At 38.7% G+C, this 16239-nt stretch overlaps 2 protein-coding genes across 6 annotated transcripts in view; one reads left to right on the forward strand and one right to left on the reverse strand.

The window, feature by feature from the left end:
* LOC103395324 (long-chain-fatty-acid--CoA ligase ACSBG2-like) overlaps positions 1-16239 on the reverse strand; it is a 32621-nt gene that overhangs the window by 9709 nt on the left and 6673 nt on the right. The window contains exons 3-15 of one of the 3 annotated variants that reach the window (XM_025054146.1): positions 9631-9722; positions 5385-5496; positions 4939-5045; positions 3771-4042; positions 3297-3385; positions 3003-3123; positions 2721-2801; positions 2473-2622; positions 1898-2074; positions 1589-1770; positions 1036-1278; positions 707-924; positions 451-590 (exon numbers count right to left, since the gene is read on the reverse strand). In XM_025054146.1, coding sequence (XP_024909914.1) covers positions 451-590; positions 707-924; positions 1036-1278; positions 1589-1770; positions 1898-2074; positions 2473-2622; positions 2721-2801; positions 3003-3123; positions 3297-3385; positions 3771-4042; positions 4939-5045; positions 5385-5496; positions 9631-9715 — 1977 coding nt within the window. In that variant the 5' untranslated portion in view covers positions 9716-9722. Of the gene's footprint in view, positions 1-450; positions 591-706; positions 925-1035; positions 1279-1588; positions 1771-1897; positions 2075-2472; positions 2623-2720; positions 2802-3002; positions 3124-3296; positions 3386-3770; positions 4043-4938; positions 5046-5384; positions 5497-8619; positions 8832-9630; positions 9723-16239 lie in introns of those variants that run through there. The other 2 variants (XM_008332994.3, XM_025054147.1) reach the window with 2 other exon arrangements.
* Positions 11632-16239, forward strand: part of rfx2 (regulatory factor X, 2 (influences HLA class II expression)) — a 24582-nt gene continuing 19974 nt past the window's right edge. For 2 of the 3 annotated variants that reach the window (XM_008332965.3, XM_008332973.3), the window contains exon 1: positions 11632-12191. The gene's annotated coding sequence lies outside the window, so the exon portion shown is untranslated. The remainder of the gene's footprint in view (positions 12192-16239) is intronic. The other variant, XM_008332982.3, reaches the window with a different exon arrangement.

The following is a 16239-nucleotide window of genomic DNA, read 5'->3' on the forward strand; positions in this document are numbered from 1 at the left end:
AATTTTAACCACAAAAATGGACATAGCTAAGTATTTTAAGGAAAATGAGTGCATTTTTAGTCATTTTTGAGAAACTTTTATTTTCGGAGATTTGTTCAGGAAATTATAGGTATAGTATTTCACTGTGATCAAAAGTTGGCAAACCCCAAAAGTATATTTTTTCTTAATTTTAACAACAAAAATGGACATAGCTAAGTATTTTAAGGAAAATGAGTGCATTTTTAGTAATTTTTGAGAAACTTTTATTTTCGGAGATTTGTTCGGGAAATTATAGGTATAGGATTTCACTGTGATCAAAAGTTGACAAACCCAAAAAGTATATTTTTTCTGAATTTTAACCACAAAAAATGGACATAGCTACAAACACACACAAACGCACGCATACAGACACACGCAGACACAGACACACACAGACAGACACATACACAAACATTCTCCATCTGCTTTTACCTTAACAGTGAGCAGCATGGACAGAAACTTCTTCCTGTCTCCAATCAACATGGCGTTGCTGATCAGTGGCACTACCTCTTTGACTGCATCCTCGATGGGAACTGGAGGGATGTTTTCTCCTCCTGCTGTGATGATCAGCTCTGAAATTAAAACACAGATTTAAGTAAGAATAAATACTAGAAAAGACAATACTCCAATAACTGACAAAGGGCTGCAAAAAAAAAAAAACGAACATGAATCTGAGAGGAAATAATACCTTTAATTCTTCCGGTGATGTACAGAAATCCATTCTTGTCTTGTTTGCCAAGGTCACCTGAGAGCAGCCAACCATCTGCATCCAGAGCCTCTTCTGTCTTATCAGGCATGTTGAGGTAACCCATGAAGACATGTCGACCCCAGAAGCAAATTTCACCGATTCCGTCCTGGTCTGGCTGGTGAAACTTTGTTTTGCACGCTACAATCTCTTTACCACAGCTGTGAGAAAGTGTGTTCTTGGTTATTTCCGAAGCATAGGTTTTTTTTTAATAACATGCACCTTTAGTACTATATAACTTTTTTCCCCAATTTAATAAGTAAAAACCTCACCTGGTAAGTCTAAAGGCATTGTGAAGGGAGATAGTATGAGGTCCGGAACATTCACTCATACCGTACAGCTCGTACAGTGGGATATCCAGACTGAGGAAGAACTCCAGGGTGTCTTTGGTGATGGGTGCAGCCCCTGTGTAGCACTTTTTGCAGCGGTCCAAGCCCAGAGCATTACGCACCTTTTTAAATACAAGCTTTTTGGCAACTTGGTAGCTGAGAGGTTTGCGAGTAACAGATCCATTTCTGAAGAAAATAAAAGTTTGCTTATCAGACTTGACCAAATACAGGTATGGTCAAAATCTTCAAAGTATGAAGATTTTCTTGTATGAAATTACTTTGTTACTTTAACATGTTTCTGACAACTTGTGAAGCCCTGTTTTTATTTAACTTTTTCAGGGTTTCTTAAAATTCTTCTGGATTTTAGCATGAATGAAATTGTATTACATTAAGGATCCACCTTGTAAGCTTTTTTAAGATTTAAGGGAACAATTGTGGAGACAGCTCTAACCCTTCCAAATCCAAATAAAGCAATAATTTCATGGCGTCCACCTACTGGTTCATTTTGGCGAGATTTGTTTGAAGACCAACATCTTTAGCCCAAGCAGCCACTTTCCTGCGCACTGTTGAAGATTTTGCTGCCACTGATCTCATCCTTTCCTGCATCTTTTCCCAGACACGTGGGACACCCATGAAGACAGTGGGACGAGCCTCCTTCAAGGTGTTGACTAAAGAACCCTAATGAAGAGAGAGAGAGAAAAATCCTTTTGACAACCATTGAACATAACCGTGTCAATAGTTGGGAGAGGGGCGATGTTTCTCTGGACTATCATTGTTATGTGTCAAAACACAAGTACCATCTTACCTTGAGGGCATCTGGATCAGCAAAATAAGTTACTCCTCCGACCTTCATGGTGCTCCAGATGTCCACCATCTGAGCTGCAATGTGGCTCAGGGGCAGGTAGCTCACTACCACCTCCTGAGCCTCAGTGGCTTCTGTCAACTTTACATGGCGGCTGATGGAATGTGTGGTCCATGTCACCTGAAGGAGAATAAACGTTTTAATTAAAAAAAAAAGTTAGACGTTATTAAAGAAAAGGCTAATGGAGAAAAGGCTGAATTGACAAAACAATGGCAAGTACACAAAAAACATGTTGAAAGGCAGCATACAAATTAAAAACAAAACAGTCACAGGAGTAAGGAAATATTATTGGAGAGCATTCGGAAGTCGAGCTGGTGCGATTTTTTATTAAATGGAGACTTTTCCATTGCTTGTAGGGGGAAATAATCTGATATTCTCTTCATGTCAATTTGGTTTTAGGGTTTAGAGAAGTTTTAATTTGTAATTATGTCCATACTGACAGAGAGGTGAAAGCACAACAAGATGAGATGGTTGCACACAGGTTAGACGGTGGTAGAAAACAAAACACTGTGACTTACATTGTCATGGCTCAGCATGACTCCTTTGGGTTGGCCTGTTGTTCCTGATGTGTAGATGAGGGTACAGCACTGGTTTGGTTTCTGGCTGGAGAGGATGGCATCAAGGGGAGCATCAGGCTCATTACGCCCCAGGTCCATAAACTCTGCCCACTGTGGTGCAAAAAAAAGAAACAAATAAAAAATCTGTAATCTTATGCACTTTAAACCAAGGTATGAATTGTTTTCTTTTCCCTAATATTTAAACTCACCGTATACAGATTTGGTCTCTTTTCTTTGAGTGCATCTTTGTACTGGATAATGGCTTTCAAGTGGGGCAGCTTGTCTTCAATCTGTGAAAACAAAACAAGCCAATGGTCAATGAGGAAGTTGATGCTACACACTACAACACACTAGAGCTCCAAACCACACTGTTCTGTGGTTGAGGAAAACAGCCACACTAATGTGCAGAGCATCACTAATTGTCTTTAGCCAACTGAATCACCTAAAGTAGACGACAAGATCGTGTTTTAAATATCTATTGCTGGTCTCACCTGCAGAATTTTCTCCAGCTGTTTGTGGTTTTCCACCACAATTACATTGGCCTTGCAGTTTTCTGCTACATACTGGCATGCCTCAGGAGAGTTGGTGGTGTAGATGCCCACAGCAAATCCACTGTAACAAACACAGCAGTAAAAGTCACAGAGTTAATTTTCTATTCAAACCTTCAAACAGTTCATCCAGGACTGGATGTGTTTCCTAATTCCCTGTCCAGCTGTGACAGTAAAGCTGGGCTGTGTAAAACACTGTTGACAAATCATATAAAGATGAAGGTGAAACAGACTCACCCGGCATAAATGGCTCCGATGTCAGCCATGAACCACTCTGCTGAGTTGAAGCCCAGGATGCAAACACCGTGGTAACGTTCCAAACCAAGCTATAACAAAAGAAAAAATGTAAATTACCATTTAGAAAATATACTGTACGTCAACCAGCTCTAACCTACAGTATGAGATTCAGTGAGGTTTTGGTGTCAGTGTGTACACTGTACACAGAGGTAAATGTGAATGCATCACGCATGGCCAGATCTCTATGGTGACCAACAGTTTTGACTTTCATTAGAAACAATGCTATTTTCTGTCTCGAGCAGCCTCACAGTCTGGCTGACATTTAAATCTGACGCCTTTGCACTGTTATTTCATTTCGTTCTCTGGTTTGCAAGTATGCAAGTCAACATTTATTCTTTTAGACCACAATAGGATGTAATCAACATATTCATATATGTTGTGGATGTAGGAAAAAAATGATATTCATGAACCTACTTTGAGGAAGCTCTTGGCAGCAATGCGACAGTTCTGGTGGTACTCTCTGTAGTTGAGTCTCTTCTGTTGGTCGCCATCCTTCCAAACCAGTGCTGTGAAGTCTCCAAATTTGTCTACAGCTGATGTGAACAACTGGTCAACGGTCAATGGAGTCTCGGCAGCGAGCCCGGAATCTTCCATTCTCAATTTCACCTCTCCGTCTTCCTGTGAAGTCCACAGTCTCAAGTCTGATGCTGCAGGAACTGACAGGGAGTTTGGGCGCTGGGCATTAACTGAAATATGTGAGAGAAGCATTGATAAAAACGAATGAGCTTTTTTGTTCTCCAAGTTTTAAAGACTTGTACAGATCTACAAAGAACTACAATAATCCTAGTGGTTAAGAGGAACAAACACATTTTGAAACTCAACAGTTAACAAAGGATCGAGTTTAAAACATGCCCCTTCAGCCATTTGTATATGAAAATGTGACTTATAAAAGGAAAAAAAATGTTTAACCACGAATAAGGCCATAAACAGTGACCTTCAGTAGAATCCTTATTTGTACTGTAAACATATGCTACTGTTTCTCTAAAACACTAAAACATGACTTTAAATATTTGTACATCCTGCAGAATTAAAAGCAGACCTTTACTTTATGGCTTTATGAACGCATGAAGGAAGTAAGTCGGACTACCGTGTGTGTTTGTCCTATTCATTGGTAACATATTTTCCATATACCCATTTTTTTCTAATGTAAACCTAACATGTCTGTGCCACTGATCAGACAGATAAATAAAGTTTGTACACAGTAGTCTTTTTATGAGGTCTTGGTCCTAAGACATTTGATCTGTAACAACTGTTACTATATTGTGAAGTGTGTGTTCAGTGTGTCAGGGTTTTTCTTCCGCGGCTGAAGCAGGAAGGAAAGGCAGCAGAGCATGTGGAAAAAAACAGGACAAAGAAAAGTCATGATGAAGCACTGCAACAGCTTCCTGAGGAAAACCATCAGGATAACTGGTGTGGACTGGAACCAACCCAGCAACACAATAATTGTGCCCAATAGTTACGTGTCCAAATCTTCACTCTTTAATTTCATTACAACGCTGTTGCCCTTTCCCCGACAATGAAATCCCTCAAGACTCAGATAAAAAAAAAATTAGTCCAAACACTTGTTTTCTCTGGCTCTCACCTGTTTCCGTATTCAATACTGTGGTCTTAGTGCTGCTGCTCATGACTTCATTATGCGCAACATTCTCTTCCTCTCTTTCCCCGGTGGACTCTTCCTCTGAAGATTCACTACGTAAACAAGTGGAAAAAAAGATGTCACTTAATCAGGAAATTACCAAGGGAAAGACCCTGACTACAGTGGAACTAATCCATTAACTGTATAAACAACTATCTATTAAACACTAAATGGAAGTTTTATTTACACGTGGTTGACTTGAAGCATTTCTTTAAATGTCTAAAAGGCAAAAAAAAAAAAATCAAGAATAATGGCAATTTTATGGATTAGAAAAAAAACATTATCCTAATTCGAAAAAAATATTTCTATTACACACATTTCTATTTTCCAGTCATGGACACATGTCAAACTGGGGTTAGGTTGTTTCTCTACAAGTATTTCCAAGGACATACTTTGCTGTGTCCACATTTCCATCGAGAGAGGCTCCACAGGATGCCTCCACAAGGCCGTTAGCTCTGGGATGTTCTATCACCACTCCATCAGTGCTGGACTCACACACGGTCACTGCAGGGACAAGCGTGTCAGCGATCGTTAGTTATATTTGACAAGAACATCAATTGGCTCAGGGTCGCTGTCAAGAAGGAGGAGCAGCGTCAAATACTGTGCTTAACTATGCTCCACTAATCCAGTAAACTGGATCACTGATGATGAATTAATGATTGGACAACATCCACAAAAAACAATGTTGTTTATATTTTTCATTACAAAATATCAATAATAAAAAAAAAATTTGGTCCATAAATAATAACTTCTTCTACCATGTGATCTGTTGAGGATCATGGGGCAAGAGTGTAAAATCCAGAAAACCATTGGGGGGGGGAGTGACTACTGGTCTCATTGTGAAAGTAACATCAACATGCGACAGCGGGTCGCTTGCAGTTGTCGCAAGACTCACACCAAGCTGTAAGATGAACTCAGGATTTTCTTTCCTGCACCTGTACTTAAAGGTTATGTTTCATCCTTCTTATGTGGGGCTTTAAACACTGCCGGCATATTGTGACTAGTAACACAGTCATTATACTCACTACGTTAAGCTTCACCTCATCTTTTATTAGGTTTTATGGCCAACTTTATGAGCTGCTGGGTAAATATCTTCTGTACATAAACTGCACCTGCCCTGTTCAAAATGATGGACAGTCTTGTGTCAAAATGGACATTTCGCCAAGAATAATACACTCGTAGAAATATTGACTTCAGTCCTTGAAATTGTTTTTACTTTCGCATTAGTGATTTCTTTAAAGTGAGATCAATGTTTTGTTTTTTTTTAAATAATGAGATGCATAACAACAGGCAGAGTCAGAAGGCCATTACAACTATAGGAAACAACGTCAAAGCCTCCCTTACAATACAACATCACCTCTGTTAAAGCCACACCTTCGTGACATTCTGTCCCTTCCTCCCTCCCTCTCACATTCCAGCTGCTGATGTTGCATGCACTTCTCTTTGGTGAATCACAAATCTGAATTGTTTTTTTTAAGCAGAATGAAAGTCAAAACAACAGCTTTGTCTGCCTGTTGTGGCAGTGCAGAAACATAATTCCACTGTCAGCCACAATTAGTCAAGTGAAGAGAAACAGGCTCTGTCAAGGCCAAAAAGCCCTAACCCATTGGATATAAATAGCAATCATGTGGCCTATCATGACCCATAGTCAGAGATGTTAACAAAAAAAAATCAGTTCTAGTCAAGTCATGGGGAAAACAGCCAGCTGATCCCAAGAAGGTGTCAGCAGCTCATTACAACCCAGAAAGACAGACATGTCAATGTGATCTAAGTGCTGCTCACGTGGACATACGCTCGTCTGCAGCTGCAGATTCTTTACATAGACGGCTGTTCATTTGTTTAGCCTTACAAGTGGTATACCCTGAAAGACGGTTTCAGTTTGTCCTGTAAGGCTGTGCCATTGGGATCCAAGGGGGGCAGTACAGTAAGAAGTGACCCTAAAGACGCTGGGTCACTATCACATTCATTTCTGCTCAACAAAATGGAATTAGGAAATCATAATTCTTGTCAAAATTCTATTTTCTATTTGTCCAAAATAACGAGAAGGCTTCTCATAAGCTTCGGTTTAGCTTTCTTTTCATGTGGCCACAAAACTAATGCCAAATGATGACATATCTGAAGGATTAATCATTTCATAAACTTTTAAAAACCCCTTACTGCATTCGTGCAATCACAGCAGGATTAAGATTAAGTACTAGTGACAGATTAGTCCTCAGACTAGACTTGATGAATTAAAGACTAACACATTGCTTGCAATCAGGAAATATGTTAATACACCTGTTAGACTGAACACCCAACCCTGCCTCTCCTTTTAGCTTTGGCTCACTTTTCTCACACTGCGTCCAAAATATGACAGCAGACTTCATTTGATTGTCTGATACAACACAACTGAGAAACTGATTCAGACTACTGCAATGTAATTCTTCTGCACCAGCTGCATCACTGCACAGCTGCATCACTGCACAGCTGCTGTCCCTATTGGATCCAAAAAGGCTGAATTCAAGCCTGGGCGTGATCTAGACATGGACATGATTTGTGAAATATCCAACATTCAAACCTTAAGCACCTAAGTTAAGAAAATAACACTAGCCCCAGTCCCTATTGGATCCAAAAAGGCTGAATTCAAGCCTGGGCGTGATCTAGACATGGACATGATTTGTGAAATATCCAACATTCAAACCTTAAGCACCTAAGTTAACAAAATAACACTAGCCCCAGCCTCACAGAATTATAGCATATTACAAAACTACAATGACTTGACAGAACATCTACAAATCGCCTCACAGAATTATAGCATATTACAAATCTACAATGACCTGACAGAACATCTACAAATCAACAAACAATGGCGAGATTTGTCACCTGATAAAGTTTGATTCTGTGCAGAGGAAATGAAAAACAGCCCTCATCTCAAAAGGGAGTAAATTGTACACACTCATCCATCACCTTGATTTTAAATGTGATGGTGTTTTATTAAGTCATATTTAACAGCCCCTTTAAAAGGTAATTTACTGGCAGTAGCAAATATGTGATGATAAGGCATTTAAAGCTGAAGGGATGGGAGAGGGTGGAGCTCATCTGATGAATTAATCCACAGAATACTCAAACATATTGTATAAAATCCCATCCTTTAGTACGAGCCCAGGCAACATTGCAAAAAAAATGTTAAAATGTAGTAGGGTTGAAAAAGCTATTTGAAACATTTGCTGTCACCAGGCAAATTTGTACATATCTGTTGGTTGGGTTACACCCAAAGCCAGCAGCTCGCCTTGTATTCATCAAGTAAATACTGAGACACAGAATATTGAGCTTTTTTACATTAAAACTCTGCTTGTAATATATTTAAATAATGATAAACTGCACATTTACGTATTCATTTAATGATAATGTTTAGACTAAATCACACTCAAAGATACTATAATAGCAGAAGCAAAGGCCTCGTTGGCATAAACGCAATCAAATATGGTATTCACATACGTCAGACAAGAATGACTATATAAAATTTACAAATGAATGTTGTAAAAATTCGGATTTAATCCGACTTTAAATTTGAAATTCCATTTGCTATTCCGCTGAAGCTATAACACTCAAATAAATCGAGAATTAAAATGGGATTAAAATACTCACACTGCATATCTACGAAGTTCTTCTTCCCCCTGCTGGTTTATTTTCTGTTATGAAAATATAGTCACAGTTCCTGAACCGGTTGTGCAAAATGCTGCCGTAGATTTAAATCGTCAGAGTTAGCATCCACTACGCGCCCAGAGCTTCTGTGTACAGGTTTCAAACCATTCATTTGCTAACGACTGCCGGCCTTTCAGTATCTCCCTCCCCCAAACGTAACCCCACCCTGAATTCCCCTTCCCCACACGAACGCATACACTGACACCTGATTGGTCGAAACTGCTCACACCACAACATGGTACTCCATATATGGTGACACAGCCAAAATGGCGGAGAAGACGCGTGTGTATGATGACGTTTTTTCCCCTTCCTCGCTGTGTATTTGAACTCGATGCGGAACTTTCTCAAGGAACAAGTTTTTCAAGTACATCGAGATTTTCAAAGTCACAACAATGCGACAAAACTAGTGAGATACAACGAAACAAGTATCATTGACCAGCGTTACACAGACAGTATAGTAGTGTAGAATTATATACAGTAAAGTTAATGACAAATTACAATTTTTTTTATATTGATGCGATAGTTATTTTTAACGGCATGTCTGGAAATTTAAACCTATTCTGTTTACGTTTTTCCTCAGCATGGAGTCACAATTTTATTTCAAAAAAGGAAAATGAAGACTCTAAATAATAATTTAAACCGGTGTTTCGGCTTAATTGTGCGGAGTTGATTTTTAATTCCAAACTTTTCAAAATGAAGGCACTATATATTATTATTATATGTGTCGAGCTACACAGTCTGTTTTTGGTAAATAAAAAATAATAATTTACTTATGGAGGTTTTTTGAACTGCATTCAAACTGTTATGTGCCATTTAGAAGATGAAATCATTAACCCATTCATTTATGTATTCATTCATTCATTTTGGATCCACACTACAATGAGCTGTTTTCTCATGACAGATGATGCTGTCAAACTAAAGGCCCCATCCCCCATCACTCCCCAGCACACTCACCACAGCAGCTGAGGTTACAGTGGACTGGGTTTTCTGTAGCAGGTTCTTCAGGTACTTCTTTTACATTTTGTAGAGACATCAACATCCTGTGACTTAAATAAAAAAAATATTGAAACACTAACTCCATTTTCAGTCAACAGTTTTCAAACAAAAGTATGTATTTAATGTAAGCATGATACTGTACGTTAAGAAAACCAGAAGAATTAGGTACTATAATTTGTAAATGTCCTTTGATCTTTGTACAATGCTTTCAAAATAACAAAACTAACAAAATAAGGTAAATAATAAATCAGGTAAGTTTAAAATTATTTTCTGAGCAAAATAATTAGGATTGATATTTGGTTCAAAATGCCTCCCTGTTCTGAACGACTGGTTTCTTTGCTTTTACCTTTAAATGGCAATGAGTCAGTGTGTGTTTTCCCCCACCTGTTCTACAATGTGGGGTTAGACCAGGAGGGCTTCCCATAATAAGGTGAGAAATGGCTGCCAGTACATTCAAGGAATCTGATGGCCTCTTGCACAATGTTTTGTGTATGTGAGTGTGTGCGAGCGCAGTAAGGTAGCATACACCAAACTGGCAGATATGGAAAAACCAGCACGTATCAGACACTAAACAGTGATCCAACTATACATGTTTGAGTCAAAGTCAGACCCAGTTTAAGGACATATGGTCGAGCACCAAGAAAAAACCTGGGTGTTCTTTCTGTGGTTAGCAGTGTGTTACCTGAATAAACAGCTTAATAAACAGCTGTGCTGCACTAGTAGAGAAGCAAATGGCACATCCTCGATCAGGTAGGAGTGTCAGTATGTTAGTATAGGTACACTTTAAGAGTAGGCCGACACTTCTAAAATGCAAACATCTCTCCCAAAACCGTATCAAGCTAAATTTGCATATTCTGGCTCCGATAGTCTAAGCCACAAACACATATTGACTATTTTTAGAAGCTAGAAATGCTATTGACCTAGTCTTTAGTATGACTCTGTTAGCAAAACCTACGATTCAAGTTGAATTTGTGAAACAAACAAACAAACGAAAAAGAACAGCATATATTTAGACACTGGAAATTGTGAAGACAAATAACAATGATTGATTATGATTAATGTCTTCATAGAAACATGTGAGGTAGTTTGGCAGAAATGCACAATAATTAACATAACTTTAAAGAATGTGGGACATTACTGTTTTTATAGAACGATATCTCTCAACCAATTGACAGGAAAGATGCAAAAGCCACTGCGACCGCGCCACGCCACCGCGTCACGTGACAGTCTGCTGAGCCAATCTACGCATGCGCACACACTGACTGCAGGGATATGACAGTAATGATGCGGACTACACCGAGGTTACTGGCGGTCATTGACATTCTTTCCTTAACCACGCACTGCTGTTGACCTGTTAAGCTTTCATGCAGAGCAAACAATAAGCGGAACTGATAAATAATTTAACATTCACTAAAAAGTTATCGTTACGTTTAGTTACGTTGAATATAAAAAAGTGTAAGCTTTTAAAATGTCTACTTATAAAACATTTTGGGATGTGTGAATAGCATGTTCTCTTGATTATATTTTGCGTTAAATATTAAAATGTACTTGAAGCGTTTGTCTTTTGTTTGTGTTAAGTCAAACTCGAGCCACTTGACCAAACGTAATTATAGTTGTTGTCTGCACAAATGTCAATTTAAATTAATTTAATAATTCTTTGGATATGTTGTTGCACCTTTTGAAGGATAGTACATGGCGCAACAATATTTAACCATAGTATTATACTGCCTCCACGTGGTCGGATTCTGAAACACAACATCAACGCCCCGAAATCAAAGCACAAATATCAGACCCGAGAAAACTTAACGCAAGTGGAGGTTTGATATATTAAATAACAAATACAGATAGATCAAAGATCTGTTTATCAAAGTCTATAGCAATTAAAAACGTCATTTTGTAGGTCTACGTATTGATCTTTGTTTTTTAAATATCGTATATTTATATTTCTTTTTTTCAAGGTCAAATAAAGAAATAAGTAAACAAAAAAGTAATTTTATGTATGTTTTTATTCTCTAGACTTCACTAGGAATTGGATTGTATCTATATTATTATTTGTCTCAAATTATGTTGCCTGTAGAACTCACGGGGAAGAGATTTTGATGGGAGGCGCGACAGAAATTTGGATGCAGAAATGACTCAAAGATAAACATGTAAAATAGCGGGTGACAGTCCAAAGAAAGACGAGAAAAGCTACTTGTGAAATTTAACGAAAATAAATTATTTCACACAATTTTCTTAGCCGAGGGCGTCCTCTGGTGGCTAATTCTATACATACGTCTAAATGTAGACGAGAAGAGGGCGAGGCTCTTCGTTTTGCGCCTCCTATGTCGTGACGTAGACATTCTAGGATAGCAACAGTTGCCTCGAGACCCCGTTGCGCCATAGTGACTGTAGCCGTGGAGACAGTTACTTACCAACGGGCGCAACACTGATCCACAGCAGCAACAGAAGCAGCAGCAGCAGCAGCATCTGGACGAACGGAAAAGCTGAACCGGGGTACAACTTTTCTCCACACACAGGTGACTATCTCTGCAGTTGTCTGTACAAACTTAATTGTCTCGAAAATGCTCCACCTTTACATTTTGTTTTACACAACACAACTTTCCCATGCTTGTGTGGTCTCCGCCCCAAGTTAAGAGTCGATGTCCACTCTTTACTTAAAGGGACGCTCACCTAAACTGTTGGGGAGACGTTTCTCCTACACCTTGAAGTTAACATGGGAGGCGTATTTTCCTGTTTTGTTGTCTAATTCGTCTAGTATTTTTTTGTGTGCAGTGCTTTAGTCACACTAGTCAACACTTGTTGCTGCGGTTTTCAGCAGCGCACTATCGTAAAGCGTGAACGCACTTTGAACGCTAGGTGGATGGTCACTGGTTCCGTAACCGGAGGAGCTAGAGCTAATGCTAACTTACAGTAGCGACAGAGAGCGAAACCCCCGGGAGAAAATGTTTTCTTAGCCTTTTTTTACGTTTATAGTCTGGTCCGTCTCAACACGGACAAACTTCTCTCCCTGTTGGAGCTGCAATCAAACAGGTGGAGATAGTGTTTGTTACTGTTAGCAACAATAACTTAGAGGTTCAAAGTGGAACTAACGGCTGCTGAGTGACTACAGGGACGAGAGCGTTCTCAACTTTCAATGCAGAGCGGTGCTCGCCACTACTTTATGTTTCATGTGTGGTATTACAGCCGTTGACACTCGACGGATACTTCTATTATATAATTAAAAACGTTCATTTTGTCTTGTACTTTTTTAAAACTGTTGTATGACTATCAGTATATACTATGACAGTTTAAACCAGCTAATTGGTTCGTAATTGTTTGGTAAATCGATAGCAAGGCAACGATGACAAATATTTGTTAAGTTTTTCTGCATGTTAGCATGGAATGGCAAAAACATATTAACTTTTATACGGTGCTTTCAAAGAACTGTATTAACTTTTTAAGTTTCATCCATTGAAAGTCTTAATTGTCTCTCTTAACTCTGTGTGAGTGTTTTTACATGCGCCTAATGAGGGCAATCTAATTAATTGTGTGTTATTGTCGTAGAGTTTTACATTTGTGGTTTGCATACATAATCAGGACACAAGTGAGGATTTATGAAGAACATTACTCATGTTGAACATTACTTAGCTAAAACACTAGTATTTTTTAAATTACTGCTGGTAGTTATTTTTTACACAATACTGGATGCATTCCATATTTCACCGTATTGTACCAGCAAACTCACTTCATTTAGTTTTATCAACACTAAGCACATAATCTTGTTAGAGATCTATTCATGGGGAGTTGAGTTTGACTTATCCGTTGTACTGATCAGCAAAAATGCATTGAGGCATGCACAGTGTAGTCCTCTCACAGACCATATATAGGAAATGAGAATATCCTTGTGGTTGAAATAATCTTTCAAAAGACACACAATAAATAGCAGCAAACCATCAGGGGACTATGCTGATACAAAAAGTGAATGTAAAAGACTTAAAGAGACAGAAGACAGAAGGACTACATTCTTACAACACTGAACATCACCATAAGTTGTTGATCTAATGTTTTAAACATGTTAAAAACACAGACACCATACACCATAGCTGTCTTGTGTACTCTGGTTTGATATTGATACTGAGTTTCTTTTTAGCTTATCTCATGTGGCCTTAGCCGGTTTGTCAAAATACTCCTGTTTAGCTGAAATATCTGATGTTTGCACCAGTTTCTATGGTTGATATAGCTGTCAAGATCAAGTCTCTGCTGATGATGTCAGACATTTCCAGGGGTGTTGAAAGAATGAATAAATATGGTGCACTTATAACGCTTCTGGTGATTTGTATATTCCTCAAATCTATGTAGTCATTAGAATACACATCTACCTTTACATTTACCCGTTGATCCCCCTTTTTTTAGTATTTGTTGACAAGACCTGAAACTAATTGTAATCAAAAGCAGCTAAGTACTTGCTTTTTCTTTTTCACACTGCAGGTCTCATAGGGTTTAGTGTCTCACCTCACTGCATCGTTGAAGGCTCATATCAATCTAGGCTGAAGTAATAATGAGAAACCAAGGGAAAGTAGTGCAACCACCCCCCTCAATTTACAGTCCTGCCTTTCATTAGTTTTCTTGGGTGGCTCTGACTGATTTCGAGCCCTTTGCATACTTCTTCCCCTTCAGGGATTCCAAATTTCTGCCCCCTGAGATACATCAACTCTAATGAACAATTTTTTCCGAGACAGCTGTCATATGCTCGGTCAATTGAAAATGTTTGCTATTAAAGCATGAGTAGGAATCTTTGCAGTATGTTATAAATTAAATTAGAAATGGGAGATAAGCAAACTGCAAAAACTTTTGTTTGCATAATTATGTGTATAAAAGCAAAAAACTACTGTATGTGGAAGGAAGTTGTTATTAATGCATTGAATTCAGTGTTTTTATTGAAGCTTCCCAGACATCTCCGCCCATTTTTACACATACTTGGTGAGAATATTTGGATGTGCATAGATGTGACTAATAGACCTGACTTGTGAAGTTTTTGAAAAAAATAAAAATTGGTTGATATTCCTGGTCTGCAGTGAAAGTGTAGAGATGACTGCACTGAATCGCTGTGTGTAACCCCCTCCAATCCCACCTCCCAATTCTGAGCATGACGCTGTTATGTTTACATGGCAACTTGATATACAAATACACCCAAGTCATGGAAAGAAAAAATGATGGAGTGGGCCAATGGGGGTGAAGTGTTATTCTTTTAAAAAGTCTTGTTTTTAATCAGGTTATTTTCATCTTCCACTCTGTGGTGAGAGTGAATATCTTTGGCTTGCAGAGGCAGGTCAAGAAGAATAGGTGGAGTGAAGAGCAAGTGGTAGTTTGAAAGTCCATGCTGGTCTACTGGACACATGAAAACTACAGGACACATAAAATCATATTAAGCCGGTGTGTATTATTTAACTGCCATGTCCTTTTGACTATGAGCCTGGCTATAGTCAAATCAAAGAATGAACGTTCATTTCAGCACATTTGTTCTTTGATTTATCTGTGGCTGTTATTCCTTACCACCCAAAGAGTTGCTGGTATGATTGCTTGTAGCTGTGTTATCTATGTGCCATTTTAAGTGTTAAATGGCCCTCTACTGTGTGTATTACAGCTATCAATAGGACAGCTGCAGCGGTCTCCTGGGCAGCGGGTGATCTGACACAGCTTTTGGTCACATGGGCTGAGTATGTCTGTGTGTTTGTGTGTGCCCTCTGGATGTGTCTCACTATACGTGCATTGGCCTATGCTGTATTTAGCTTTAGCCTTTCTTGATGAGACCGACTGCTTCCCCCAGGGTGAAGTTCCAAATTCAGTAGCAGGCAACCGATTTAGACATGAACATAATCACCACCTTTGTCTCTACTGTTTGCTGTAGATCATAATTCATATTGTTGCATTTAGTTCCAGCTGTGCATGTCATTGTTTGCTGTAACAGTTTTGATGGGATATTCCCCAACTCCAGTCAAGTGCGTGTCAGGAAATCACATAGCAAAGCAGAAGTGAGAGGCAAAAGGCCCCATGAGACTTGTTAAGTGGAATTTAATCTTGCCATTTCTACACATGGATGTGTCACTTCTATAATTCATAAGTCATTTAATTACTTTTTAGTAGTTTTTCATATTGAGTTCTACATGTTTGCATTTGTGGTAGAACCTGTTCTAAGAAAACAGATGAATTGTGTCTTGTGTCTCTCAAATCATGTCTTTCAGCTGTAAAGATTTGGGAAAATCATTGTACACTTGTGTTGCTAGGCTACTAAGAAACAAATCTTGTCTCTTACCAGGATGTCTTGCCTTTGATTGACTCATGCGCATGGCAACAAGTTGAAACTTGAAATGAAAATGCTTTTCATTTTGTCTCTTGTGTGTGTGTGTCTGTGTGTTTATGTGTGTGTCATTGGAGCATTCCTAAAATTCCACCTGTTTATATCATGGCTACACAACTGCTAATTAAATTCCCTGCCAAAAACTGCAGGCAAGGTAGTGACATTTGCATTATAATAATGGAACCCCGCCCTCCATCTCTATTTCAGGAAATAATAGTAGCAACCCC

The sequence above is a fragment of the Cynoglossus semilaevis genome, chromosome 2 (assembly GCF_000523025.1).
Source record: "Cynoglossus semilaevis isolate Cse_v1.0 chromosome 2, Cse_v1.0, whole genome shotgun sequence".
Classification (NCBI taxonomy): domain Eukaryota; kingdom Metazoa; phylum Chordata; class Actinopteri; order Pleuronectiformes; family Cynoglossidae; genus Cynoglossus; species Cynoglossus semilaevis.